We start from the raw sequence: 13,896 nt of genomic DNA, 5'->3' as shown, positions 1-13,896 counted from the left end.
CTGGGCGACAGAGCGAGACTCCACCTAAAAAAAAAAAAACAAAAAAACAAAAAAAACAAAAATTAGCTGGGCATGGTGGTGCGTGCCTGTGCACCCTGGAGGTTCACGCCACGTGCTAGTCGAAGAAACTGGCATGTTCAAGTTCTGTCCCCAGAGGCATTATAGCAGCATGGATCAAAGAAACACTCCCTGGAGGAGCCTGGGTTGTGTTCTGTCACTTATACCTGAGTGTACTGCGTACCTGGTTTTATTGCACTTTCCTTTATTGCACTTTGTAGATACTGAGTTTTTTAAAAATTGAAGGTTTATGGCAACCCCGCCTCAAGCAAGTCTATCAGTGCCATTTTTCCAACAGCACATGCTGACTTCATGTCTCTGTGTTACATTTTGGTAATTCTCACAATATTTAAAACTTTTTCATTATTATTATACTTTTATGGTGATCTGTGATTAGTGATCTTTGATGTCTCTATTGTAATTGTTTTGGGGCACCACGAACCATGCCCATCAAAGATGATGAATTTAACTGATAAATGTTGTGTGTGTTCTGACTGCTCTACCAACTAGCTGTTCCCCATCTCCCTCTCCTTGGACCTCCCTATTTCTGGAGACACAGTACAATATTGAAATTGAGCCAACTAATAACCCTACAATGGCCTCTAAGAGTCACACATCTCTCACTTCAAATCAAAAGATAGAAATGATGAAGTTTAAGGAGGAAGGCATATCAAAATCTAAGACAGATCAAAGCTAGGCCTCTTGGACCAAATAGCCAAGTTGTGAATGTAAATAAAAAGTTCTTAAAGAAAATTAAAAGTGCTAGTCCCACGAACACATGAATGATGAGAATGACTTATTGCTGATATGCAAAAACTTTTAGCAGTCTGGATAGAAAATCAAACCAGCCACAACATTCCCTTAAGCCAAAGCCCAATCCAAAGCAAGGCCCTAACTTTCCTTAATTCTGTGAAGGCTGAGAGAGGTGAGAAAACTGCAGAAGAAAAGTGTGAAGCTAGCAATAGTTGGTTCATGAGGTTTAAGAAAAGAAGACGGCAGAGCGCAACAGCTCATGCCTGTAATCCCAGCACTCTGGGAGGCCGGGGTGGTGGTGGGGAGTGGATCACGAGGGTCAGGAGATCGAGACCATCCTGGCTAACATGGTTAAACCCCGTCTCTACTAAAAATACAAAAAATTAGCCTGGCGTGGTGGCGGGCGCCTGTAGTCCCAGCTACTGGGGAGGCTGAGGCAGGAGAATGGCATGAACCCGGGAGGTGGAGCTTGCAGTGAGTCGAGATTGCGCCACTGCACTCTGGCCTTGGTGACAGAGCGAGACTCCATCTCAAAACGAAACAAAACAAAACAGAACAAAAAGAAGCTATCTTCATAAAAGTGTAAAGTGAAGCAGCAAGTGCTGACAGAGAAGCTGTAGCAAGTTATCCAGATGATCTAGCTAAGATAATTGATGAAGGTGGCCACACTAAACAACAGATATTCCATGGAGACAAAAATAGCCTTTTATTGAAATAATATGCCACGTAAGACTTTCACCGACAGAGAGGAGAAGTCAATGCCTGGTTTCAAAGCTTCAAAGGGCAGGCTGACTCTCTTGTTAGGGCCACTGCTGATGGTGACTTGAAGTTGAAGTCAATACTCATTCACCATTTGGAAAATCCTAGAGCCTTTAAGAATTATGCTAAATCTACTCTGCCTGCGCTCTAGAAACACAGCAACAAAGACTGGATGACGGCACGTCTGTTTACGGCATATTTTGCTGAATATTATAAGCCCATTGTTGAGACCTGCTGCCCAGACATAAAGATTTCTTTCAAAATATTACTGCTCACTGACAATGTACCTGGTCATCTAAGAGCTCTGATGGAGATGTACACACAGATTAATGTTGTTTTCATTGTCTGCTAACATAACATCCATTCTGCAGCCCATGGATCAAGGAGTAATTTCAACTTTCAAGTCTTATTATTTAATAAATACATTTTATAAGGCCATAACTGCCATAGATGGTGATTCCTCTGATGGATTTGGGCAAAGTAAATTGAAAACCTTTTGGAAAGGATTCACTGTTCTAGATGCCATTTGAACATTTGTGATTCATGGTAGGAGGTCAAAATAGCAATATTAATAGGAGTTTGGAAGAAGTTGATTACAACCCTATGGATGACCTTGAGGGGTTCAAGACTTCAGTGGAAGAAGTAGCTGCAGATATGGTGAAAATAGTGAGAACTAAAATTAGAAGTGGAGCCTGAAGATGTGACTGAATTGCTGTAATCTCAGGCTAAAACTTGAGCAGATAAGGAATTGCTTCTTACAGATGAGGAAAGAAACTGGTTTCTTGAAATGGAATCTACTTTTGGTGAAGATGCTATGAACGTTGTGGAAATGACAACAAAGGATTTAGAATATTATATAACCTCAGTTGATAAAGTAGAGCAGGGTTTGAGAGGATTGATTCCAATTTTTTTTTTTTTGAGACAGAGTCTCACTTTATTGCCTAAGCTGGAGTGCAGTGGCACAATCTTGGCTCACTGCAACCTCTGCCTCCCAGGTTCAAGGCATTCTCATACCTCAGCCTCCCCCATAGCTGGAATCACAGGTGTGTGCCACCATGGCCCACTAATTTTTGTATTTTTAGTAGAGATGAGGTTTCACCGTGTTGGCCAGGCTGGTCTTGAACTTCCGACCTCAAGTGATCCACCTGCCTTGGCCTCCCAAAGTGCGGGGATTTCAGGCGTGAGCCACAAGCACCTGGCCTTGACTCCAATTTTAAAAGAACTTCTACTATGGGAAAATGATGTTAAACAGCATTGTGTACTACAGAGAAATCTTTCATGAAGAAAGAGTCCATCGATGTGACAAACCTCACTACTGTCTTATTTTAAGAAATTGCCATAGCCACCCAATGTTTGGCCACCACCCTGATCAGACAGCAGCCATCAACATCAAGACAAGACCCCCCACCAGGAAAAAGATTACAGCTCGCTGGAGGCTCAGGTGATCATTAGCATTTTTTAGCAATAAAGCATTTTTGAATTAAGGTATGTACATTGGTACATTGGTATTTTTGTCAACACAATGAGATTGCACACTTAATAGACTACGGTATAGTATAAACATAACTTCGATATGCACTGGGAAACCAAAACATTTGTGTGACTTGCTTTATTGCAGTTTGTGCTTTATGGTGGTCTGGAACTGAACCCACAATATCTCCAAGGTATGCCTATATGTGCTAACCTGGCCCAGAAAAGGGGATGTGCATCGGGCCTGGCAAGAGAGATGTCAAAGTCAAGCATCAGATGTGTGTGGTGTGGTGGTGTGTGGTGTGGTGGTATGTTGGTGTGGTGTGTGGGTGTGGTGGTGTGGTGGTGTGGTGATATGTGGTATGGTGCTGTGTGAATGTGGTGATGGTGTGGTGTGTAGGTGTGGTGGTATGTGGGTGTGGTGCTGTGTGGGTGTGGTGGTGTATCAGTGTAGTGTGGGTGTGGTGGTGTGGTGTATGTGGGTGTGGTGCTGTGTGAGTGTGGTGGTGTGAGTGTGGTGGTGTGTCAGTGTGGTGTGTGGGTGTGGTGGTGTGGGTGTGTGGTGTGGTGTGAGTGGTGGTGTGGTGGTGTGGGGGTGTGGTGTGGTGGTGTGTGGTGTGTGGTGTTGGTTTGTGGGTGTGTTGCTGCTCAGGCACTTGGGCTGTTCCTGTTGCCTCTCCCTGGCTCTGCCCACTCCCATGCAGGGCCTTTGCTTATGCAGCAATTTCAGCCTGGAGCACCACCTCCTCCCTCCTAGTGACCTGCCCCTCACCCCTCAGCTTGCAGCTCTAGCATCATTTCCCCAGGGCAGCTTTCTTGGAGCTTTATGTCTCTGTCATACTTCTCACTTTGCATGTCCTAGCAACCTTGTACCTCTTTTTTTGTAGCATTTTTCACAGTTGTCACTCCACATGTGCATCTGCAATGATCGTGTGAATGTCTACCTTCCCTACCCTACCACAAGCCCCAGGAGTGGAGGGGTCACACCCATCTTGCCTGCCGTTGTCTCTCCAATGTGAGCAGAGTACCTGACACCCGAGAAACCTGGTCAATATGCGTTGCGTGGATGAGTGAAAGAGTGGATGGATGCAAGTATGCACATGGTGTGTGTTGGTTGTTCGAGTGTGTGGTGCTCCTCTGGTCCTAGCTGCAGTGCTCCTGGTGCATTCCAGGGAGGCCCCCTCACTAGGGGACCGCTTCGTCCTTCTGTCTGTGCTTTCCAGGGGGCAGAAATAAGATTTTCTCCATAATATTAAGAGCCCTTCAGGAAGAGGCTAACACCTTTTTTGTTGAGTTGGGAGTTTCTGGTGCAGAGACAGGACCTGAGGAGTCAGTGGCAGGAGCTTGGGCTGTGGAATAAGAAAGCTCCTGTTCTGAGAATGAATGCGACTCAGAGCTAAGACCTCATCTGTAAAATGGGGCCTCATGCTTGACAGGGCTGTTTGAACTTGGAATAGGATCCTATTCAGAAAAGTGCTTTGTAAGCCACAGCGCCCGCTGGACAATGTTTTCACAATTATCCTGAACTGCTGCTGGGATCAGACTAAGAGACTGCTGAGGAGTCTTAGGAAGAGGGTGTACAGAGTAGGGGTTTCAGGGATGATATGGAAAATGAGGCAATAACCCTTCCACTTATATTCAGGGTATCTTTAGGAATTACAGGGTCAGAGACTCCTCTCCTGCCAGGCAGAGTCACTGGGGGAGCCGTGTTTCCTGTGTCCTTGTCAAAGCCCATGGCTGCCATCTTGGTGAGGGCTCTACTGCCATCTTGCTGGGATCCATTCAAGTAGGGTCTCCCCAGGGCAGTTTCGCCATGTTGCCTTGCTTGAGATTCTGGGGTAAAGCATGGAGGATGCTGCTGGTGGTGAGATGACAGGGTGCTTGGAGGCGCTGGGGGTACTTACAGCTCGGTCACATCCTTGGGCATGCCTTTGGGGAGGGCGTGGAGCCCCTTGTTGCTGCATCGCACCACTGTCTCCACACAGGTGCACTGCTCCGGGCAGCGTGGGCTCAGCTGGCAGCTACTCTCGTCGTTGCCTGTGGAGAGCCCCAGAGAGGATGAACGTTGTGGGAGATAAGCCCCACTGGGGGGCGCCAGTGAGCAAGGCTGCGTGTTCTCCGTAAAGACAAGTTGTCCCCTGTCCCAGCTGTGTGCTAGAACCAGGAATAGGGTACCTGCTGGTCTCATCCGTGCTTGGCGGGTGTCGCCTACCTTCTACCTCATTTGAGGTAAGATGAAGACCATCAAGGAGACTCAGCAAGAGTAACAGGAAAGAGGTCACCATAACCAGATCGGGAATAAGCCCAATTGACTGAAGGAGTGGTCAGGGGGAGGGGGGCAGTCTTGTCTTTTCCCTTTCTCTTTCTCCTTTCCTTCTCTCCTCCCAAAACTACATAGTCCCTCCAGGGTGGTGAGTGTGTCCCAAGCCTCCATTACGCCTTAATTTCAGTTAATTATCTGTCTCTAGATAACCCAAAGCTGATCAAGTAAAGAACTGTGCTGGCTTGAATTTATGCAAATAAATAGGCCCTCTTGGATCCCGAGAACCAAAACCTCAGATATCCATATCCCCAGCCAGTGACAAGACTTTTCTTGAAGTCTGTTTCTTATGAGTAAATACTCTGAGTCTCATCGTGATGCAGAGAGGAAGACTGAGGCCAGGACTCCCATGTACAGTTGTATAGGTTGTGCACTCCACAAGGGTGCCATATCATTTAAGGGGCACCAATCTCACTGTGGACATGATAGATTAGTATATGTGGTACAACAGTGTTCTCATAGATGGCAGTATCTCATTTTAATTAGCAGTGTCTTGTCTTAATGAAATCAGTATATTATGACAGATTTCTAACCGATGGAAGTAAAATGACTTCTGAAGTGGGCACCTTCTCTTAACTGGCATGAAGGAGCCATGTGGGCTAGCAGATCTGCAAAGCTCTCCAGAGCTCTAGCTGCGTGCCCAAAGCAAAGTGGAATCAGATCTCAGGGAGTATCTGATCCTTTATCTCCGCCATCTTCCTTGCCTTCCCAGGGCCTTCCCTGCAGCCCTTGACCCCCAGCCTTCTCACCGTCACAGGTGAAGTCCTGGATGGCCACATCCTGGATGGGAATCTCCTTGAGGAAAAATGGCTTCTGGCACCTAGGGTTCCCACTGACAATCCGCCTCTTCCTTAACCACTTGCCGAGCCAGGCCAGGTGGCAGTTGCAGTTGAAGGGGTTGGACAGGAGGTTTCTAGGAAGAGAGAAGGGTGCTTAGCCTCCACCCTTCTACTGTGGGAACAGCCCTGGGATCTGCTGCCCAGAGCCCAGCTCTCCCAGCCGGGAAGGAGGAGGTCTCAGGAAGGAAATGTAGTCTCTTCCCCAGATGCAGTCTCTGCGAGGGTCTCATTCCAGACCCCCGCCACTGATGGATGTGGCCGTGGTCTCTCGTCATGCCCTCCCTTGTGCACCGAGCCCTGGCTGTGTGAACGGCCTGTGGGTCCTTAGCAGAGATTTACCCCGAGAGCCTTCACACTTGCTACTCTCCTTGCTGAGAACCCGTATCTTTACAGGTTGCTGGCTGGCTTCTCCTCATTCCTTAGTTCTTGGCTTCAGTAACATTTCATCAAGGAAGCCTTCTCTGAGTCCCCCATATCAAGTGGGACACTTCAGCCCTATCCTATCGTTTCCCACATAACCCTTCATTCTCCCCGTAGCACCCATGGGAGTGTGCAATGATTGGTTTCTGTGCTCGTCTTGCACCGTGGACTCTACATACACGAGGGTGGGGTCTGTTTGCCTCTGTATATCCAGAAACTACCGTTATGTCATCACAAGCCCTTTACATACATCTGTGGACTGAAACAACGGGACTGACGGAGAGATGAGGGGATGCTGGCAGCTATCCTTCTATCCCTTCCTGAGTGTTTACTACAGGACTGGGACCATGCCACGCGCTTTATAAATCCATTGTCTCATTCATTCCTGTCACAGCAACCCCAGGAAGGAGGTAACATTGTCTTCCTTTTCTCACATGAGGAAAGTAAGGCTTGGGGAGCTTATGTAAGAGGGGCAGACAGCCCTTGAGTGGCCGTAGGATGATATGGCAATGAAGGGCTTGCGAGTGGCTGTTCTGGGGTTGGAGTCCAGGCTCTGACACTCAGTAGCTGTGAAGCGGGGCAAGTTACTTCACGGGTCAGAGCTGGTTCCCTGAATGCTTTGACTCTGACCCTCTGGGCATCTTAGGCGTCTTTGGATTTCCAATGTGGAGGTACCTCGAAGAGGCTACACATGGACTAAAATGGACCAGCTCATTGGTGTTAGCTCCCAACCCACTGTCCCTTCCTGTTGATGTCACTCATTCGATTCATTCCTCTACTGAACAATTATATGCTCTGCTTATGCTCTTGGCACAGATCTAAACATTAAGGATACAGCAGTGAACAAAGCAGTCACATATCCCTGTCCTTTGGGATCTTATATGGTGATGGGCAGATAATATATGATTAACAGCAAGTTAGTAAACGACACGGTATATTAGGACATGGTTAGTGCTATGTAATATTGGGGACAGGGCTAGAGGGATTGGGGTTATGGCAGAGGGGTGGAGCAGGGTGAGGCAGGTGACACTTGAGCAAAAGTGGAAGGGAGGGAGGTCGGGGGGAGGGAGGCCAGGGGAGGGTGTCCCAGGGAGTGCAAAGTTCCAAGGTGGGAGTGGGCTGGGATCATGGGAAAATGGCGAGGAGCCCCGTGAAGCTAGAATGGAGGCAGGGAGGGGACAGGCAGGGCATGAGGGGGAGGGGCTGGCCTTTAGGCCCTCCTCTAACTTTGGCTTTGATTCCAAGTGCAATAGGCATAGGGCAGCAACAGAAGGTGCAGCAGCAGCCTTTCCTTCCGCCTTCCAAAGGGTCTTTGGGGAAGGTTAGAGAGGGGACAATAAACCAGCGACTAAGGATAACAGAGCCACATGGAAATACGATGAGCAGCTGTAAAACGCACATGTGTTGAGCACTTTCTACACCTAGGCCCTTGCTGTGTTTTCAGGCATCATCAGATTCAATCCTCATAACCATCCCAGGAGGTAGATGATGCAGAAGGGAAATGTAAACACACAGATGAAGTCACTTTCCCAAGGTCACACAGCTAACAAGAGGCACAGCCAGGATTTGAACCTAGGAAATACGGCTCTAGAGTCTTACCCATTATTCCACAGAGGCTCCCTTCCCACGACAGTGCACTACCTAGGCAGGAGCACTCCTTTAGGTGCCCAGAAAGCTGGGTTCTAATTCTGGTTCTGATACCCACTGAAGCAGCTAATGGCATCTTTCTGTTTTTTTTTTAATTAATTAATTAATTAATTAATTTTTTTTTTTTTTGAGATGAAGCCTCGCTCTGTTGTCAGGCTGGAGTGGAGTGCAGTGGCACAATCTCGAGTCACTGCAACCTCCACCTCCTGGGTTCAAGTAATTCTCCTGCCTCAGCCTCCTGAGTAGCTGGGACCACAGGTGTGTGCCACCACCACGCCCAGCCAATTTTTGCATTTTTAGTAGAGATGGGGTTTCACCATGTTGGCCAGGATGGTCTTGATCTCTTGACCTTGTGATCCACGTGCCTTGGCCTCCCAAAGTGCTGGGATTACAGGCGTGAGCCACCAAGCCTGGCCGCCAGTGACACCTTTTTAAAACCCCTGTCTGGTGACGTTACTGGTCTACTTTAAGGTTCCAGTCTTCCTCATGTGCTCTGGACAAAGACCAGATGGTCCACAGCAGTCCTGCAGCCTGACCCTGGCTTCCTCTTCAGCCTTGCCTTACGTCATGCCCTCCCTTATTCAGCGCTGTGACCATGCTGGCAGATGTTCAGTCCCACGTATTTGCTCTGTTGCAACCAACCACAGGGCCCTTGGACATGCCCTTCCCTCTGAAGGAACTGCAGTGTCCACTTTCTTCAACAGCTAGCTCCCACTTGCCTTCCAGAATACAGTTCCAGTTTTTCTCAGCAAAGCCCATATATATATATTTTTTTGACACGGAGTCTTGCTCGGTCACCCAGGCTGTCATGAAGTGGCATGATCTTGGCTCACTGCAGCCTCCGCCTCCCAGGTTCCAGCAACTCTCCTACCTTGGTCTCCCAGGTAGCTGGGATTACAGATACTTGCCACCAAACCTGGCTAGCTTTTGTATTTTTAGAAGAGAAGCGGTTTTACCATGTTGGTCAGGCTGGTTTCGAATTCCTCACCTCAGGTGATCCACCCACCCCAGCCTCCCAAAGTGCTAGGATTACACAGGCATAAGCCACCACGCCTGGCCTTCCAGCTTGGGTTATCAAATCACTGCGGATCTGCTTTCTGTGTCAATTCACTATGCTGTGAGCTCCAGGAAGGAGGGGCTGGGCGTGTGCAGCCTCAGCACCTAGACGATGCCTGGCACATACAGAAAGCCTGACGAGGTTTTAAGTGGACAGATGGATAGATGAGCTTGGCCAGAGGTAACAGGGACCTGGGAGGAGAGCGCTCTGCAGAGTGGGACCCCAGAGTGCGAGGGCAGTGGACCCAGGAGAACTTACATGGTGGACAGGGAGACAAGCGTGGTGAAGGCTCCAGGGGTGATGGTGGTGATCCGATTGTCATAGAGGGAGAGCAGTCTCACCGAACTCAGGCCGGCAAAGGTGTCATTACTCACACAGCTGATCGAGTTACTCCTCAGCATCCTACAGGGAGGGGGTGGGGATGAGAGAGCACAGGCACGATCTTTTCTGTCCCAAATGGTGCCACGGTGGGGAGTGTGTGTGTATAGATGAGATGCTTTTGCCGATTCTAAGCTCAGTCCAGCCATATTGCTCAGGTTTGTCCTGTGATAGCAGGGACTGGAGTCCCACTGGGGCTGTGTGTATTGTATGTGTACACTGTTGTTGGTACATGCTTTCTTGGAAGCACATGTCATGCATATGTATGTATACACACGCATATCGTGTGGCTGCTAGGGTGTGCACACGTATTTCTGGGAGGAGAAGAGAGAATCAAGAAGTGGTTGTAGCTATCAGCTTGTATGTATGTGTGTGCTTGTATGTCTGTGCCTGTTTGTGTATATGTTTATGTGCATGTTGCATATGTCTGCACGTATCATTTTTATAGAGGTCCTTATGCTTATGTTTGTGAGTCAGTGTGTGTTTCTGTGCCTCCTTCAGCAAGTTTCTGGTATGGATCTATATATGTGTATACACGAGAGTGGGTGACTACGTTGGGTGTGTGTGAGTGTGTACGCTGGAGGGTGTTCAGCATGCTAAATTCTTTCCCATCCAAGGCTGTGGAATATCTGATGACTCTGACTCCAGGAAGACAGGGAGAGGGATTCAGCAGGCCGAGACAGCGCCTAGGTCCCACTTGCCTTCATAGTCTGTCTCTAATTCCCCTGCCCTCTCATCTCCCTCTGGGTCTTGGCCCAGGCCCCACCACAGGAACTCACAAGGTTTTGAGGCCACTGAGGCCACGGAACATGCGCCCATGCACTGTCTCCAGCTGGTTCCCCGTCAGCATCAGCTCCTGCACGCTGGCTGCTCCATCAAAAGCTCCCTCTCGCACCTCCTTGATCTTATTGTTACTCAGGTTTCTAGAAGGAAGACATAGAATAGGGGAGAATCAAAAAGAGCAGACGGTCTTGATACAGCGAGGGAATGACCTGCCCTGCAGCTGCTGGGGCCTTTTTGGAGCCCCTGAGACCGAGGACTGGATGGTGGAGGGAGCTTAGTCTTCGGCTCCCTGACCTTTGGTCTTCAGCATCTGGCCCAGGGAGCAGGGACCCCGGCCCTACACAGGTGCGGCTACCCTTGTGAGACAGACTGCCCGGTCAGTGGATGAATGGAGAAAGAACATGTGGTATATATACACACAATGGAATACTATTCAGCCATAAAAAGAATGAAAACCTGTCATTTGCAGCAACGTGAATAGCACTGGAGGTCATTGTGCTAAGTGAATTGAGCCAGGCACAGCAAGGCAACCATCATATGTTCCTCCTCATACATGGGAGCTAAAAAACGTTGATCTCATGGAGGTAGGGAGTAGAAGGATGGTTACCAGAGGCTGGGAAGGTTTGGGGGAGATGAAGAGAGGTTGGTTAATGGGGAGCTAAAAGGAGTAAGTTCTAGTGTTTGATAGGGTGACAGTCACAGTAGGGTGACTATAGTTAACAACAATATATATTTCAAAATAGCTAGAAGATTTGAAATACTTTCTTTTTTTTTTTTTGAGACGGAGTCTCGCTCTGTCGCCCGGGCTAGAGTGCAGTGGCCGGATCTCAGCTCACTGCAAGCTCCGCCACCCGGGTTTATGCCATTCTCCTGCCTCAGCCTCCGGAGTAGCTGGGACTACAGGCGCCCGCCACCTCGCCCGGCTAGTTTTTTGTATTTTTTAGTAGAGATGGGGTTTCACCGTGTTAGCCAGGATGGTCTCGATCTCCTGACCTCGTGATCCGCCCGTCTCGGCCTCCCAAAGTGCTGGGATTACAGGCTTGAGCCACCGCGCCCGGCCTGAAATACTTTCAACACAAAGAAATGATAAATGTGAGAAGTGACGGATATCCTAAATATCCTGTTTGATCACTGTACACTGCATGCATGTATCAAAATATCACGTATCCCATAAATAGGTACAATTGTTATGTATCAATTTAAAAAAGTAGACTGGATGGGATTTGAAGTTTTTTTCTGTGGAATTGTCTTTTCAATGCTCTGGGGGGCTGATAGAGTTAAAATAGTGGCTCTCAAACTTATTTTCTCTCTTCATTAGAGATTCCCACTAAGCACTAATTTTCAAGAGGAAAGCAGGAGAAAAATATAAAGCATGCCCCCACTCCTTAGGACTAGGACATTTGTGGAACTTCTAGCTTTCTCACCAGTTAAGGATCCCTGATGCAAACGAATAGGTGCTTTCCAGTTACTACTTGTTGACCACTCCTTATGTACTAGGCACCTCATGAGGTGCCTACACAACCACATCAAACCCTGAAAACAATGTACTAGGCACCTCATGAGGACCAACACAACCACATCAAACCCTGAAAACAATGGCTGTCGGACTGATTTATTATTATTGTTCCATTTTATGGATGATGGGACTGAGGTTCGGAGAGATTAACTAACTTGCTCGCAGTCATGCAGCTGACAGAACTGGGATTTGAAGCCAGGTTTTCTGGCATATCAAATATACTCCATTGAACCTTTTCTTTCATAAGTGAGTATTTCTTTGGCTATGTGGATATTACTTATTTGCAAAATTCGAGATTTTGGATATTGTATTTGCTTAAAGTGAGCTTGGTCCTATCAAGCCCTCAGTGCTGCCATTTCTTTCTTTTTTTTTTTTTTGAGATGGAGTTTTGCTCTTGTCACCCAGGCTGGAGTGCAATGGCGCGATCTCAGCTCACTGCAACCTCTGCCCCCGGGTTCAAGTGATTCTCCTGCCTCAGCCTCCTGAGTAGCTGGGATTACAGGTGCCTGCCACCATACCCTGCTAATTTTTTGTATTTTTAGTAGAGATGGGGTCTTGCCATGTTGGTCAGGCTGGTCTCAAACTCCAGACCTCAGGTGATCCACCCACCTTAGCCTCCCAAATTGCTGGGATTACAGGCGTGAGCCACCGTGCCTGGCCGGTGCTGCCATTTCTGAGTCTGCCCCTGAGGTCTGAAAGCAGCCTTTCCATCCGGGGCTGCATGCTGACATCCTGTACAGACCTCACGAGAGATCAGAAGAGCAAGCAGATGCTGCAGAGCCATTAGCACTGCGAGTTCCCAATTCTCCCTAGCAGGGTTGCTGGGGGGCTTCTGTGGACCATCAAAATGCCCAGCCCTGGAAAGCATCCCTGGCCAGATGGATGAGCTGAAGGTGATGACAGTGTTTATACTAGCTCTGGGGAGAGTCCAGCCTCCCAAGCAGACAGCCTATTCAGAGCCTTGCATGGGGAACCATCTTCTGCAAACAAGGAGATCGCAGGTGGAGGTGGAGCCCGTGAACTCATAGAGCACACGAAAGCTGGTAGAATTGGCAGCCTCAGAGATAGACTAGGACCATTTTACTGCTGAAGATACTGAGCCCCAGAGCAGGAAGGCACTGCTTCAGGTCCCAGAGCACTGGAAGGGGATCCAGGACCACACACACCAAGTCCCTGGTCTGCGCTCTGGGCAGACCCACAGCGATGCCGGGGGTGAGACCTCCCTTAGGGACTGACTTGCAGCAAGTGACAGAGCTGGGGGCTCAATGCAGGCCGCCTTCCCTCTTCCCAAGGAGGGACCAGGCCCTGGGGCAAGGCCATGCCTGCACTTGTGGGCAGGTGTGGAGGAAACAGTCAGTGCCTTGGTTCCCTCCCTGCTCCTCGGCATGACCCCGTTCTCCTTCTCTCCTTTCTATCCTGCCAGGAAAACAGGAGTGAGCATTCCCAGCATCCCTCGCCCAAGGTCTGAGACAGCAGACTCGCAGAGTGGATTTCCACTCCATGCCTGGCTCTCCTTTGACTTGGCCAGTTTTCTTATAAATCCTGGTAGCCCTGGTCTGGGATAACCCAGGAATGAAGGTAATGCACTGGGGAGACTGCAAATTACCCCCAAATTAGACGTGGGAGGAGAGATAAAGGCTCTCTAGCAGCTGTAACTCACCCAAATGCCAGAGGAGAAGGCTTTTGCTCCAGAGAGTCGAGCTTCTTGCGGGGGTTAAAATACAAGGGATGGGCAATGAAGATGAGTTAAAGCAGCTATGAAGTGGGAGGGTTCCCATTTCCTGACATCTGTTTCTTTAAATGAGCAAAATTAACATCACATTACTGTAAGGTTTGTGAATTGGATTTCCTCAGGCTGGGAGAATGGAAAGCAGAAGGAGAGTAAAAAAGAGGGGGA

The 13,896-nt window shown here is 48.6% G+C and overlaps 1 protein-coding gene across 5 annotated transcripts in view; it reads right to left on the bottom strand.

The window, feature by feature from the left end:
* SLIT3 (slit guidance ligand 3) overlaps positions 1-13,896 on the bottom strand; it is a 630,484-nt gene that overhangs the window by 76,207 nt on the left and 540,381 nt on the right. For all 5 annotated transcript variants that reach the window (XM_023218903.1, XM_023218901.1, XM_023218904.1 and 2 more), the window contains 4 exons: positions 10,480-10,623; positions 9,581-9,724; positions 6,109-6,272; positions 4,944-5,076 (listed from right to left, as the gene is read on the bottom strand). In XM_023218903.1, the coding sequence (XP_023074671.1) occupies positions 4,944-5,076; positions 6,109-6,272; positions 9,581-9,724; positions 10,480-10,623 (585 nt within the window). The remainder of the gene's footprint in view (positions 1-4,943; positions 5,077-6,108; positions 6,273-9,580; positions 9,725-10,479; positions 10,624-13,896) is intronic.

The sequence above is a fragment of the Piliocolobus tephrosceles genome, chromosome 4, assembly GCF_002776525.5.
Source record: "Piliocolobus tephrosceles isolate RC106 chromosome 4, ASM277652v3, whole genome shotgun sequence".
Lineage (NCBI taxonomy): Eukaryota > Metazoa > Chordata > Mammalia > Primates > Cercopithecidae > Piliocolobus > Piliocolobus tephrosceles.
Note: the sequence above shows the minus strand (reverse complement) of the source record. Positions and strands in the feature narration are given on the sequence as shown.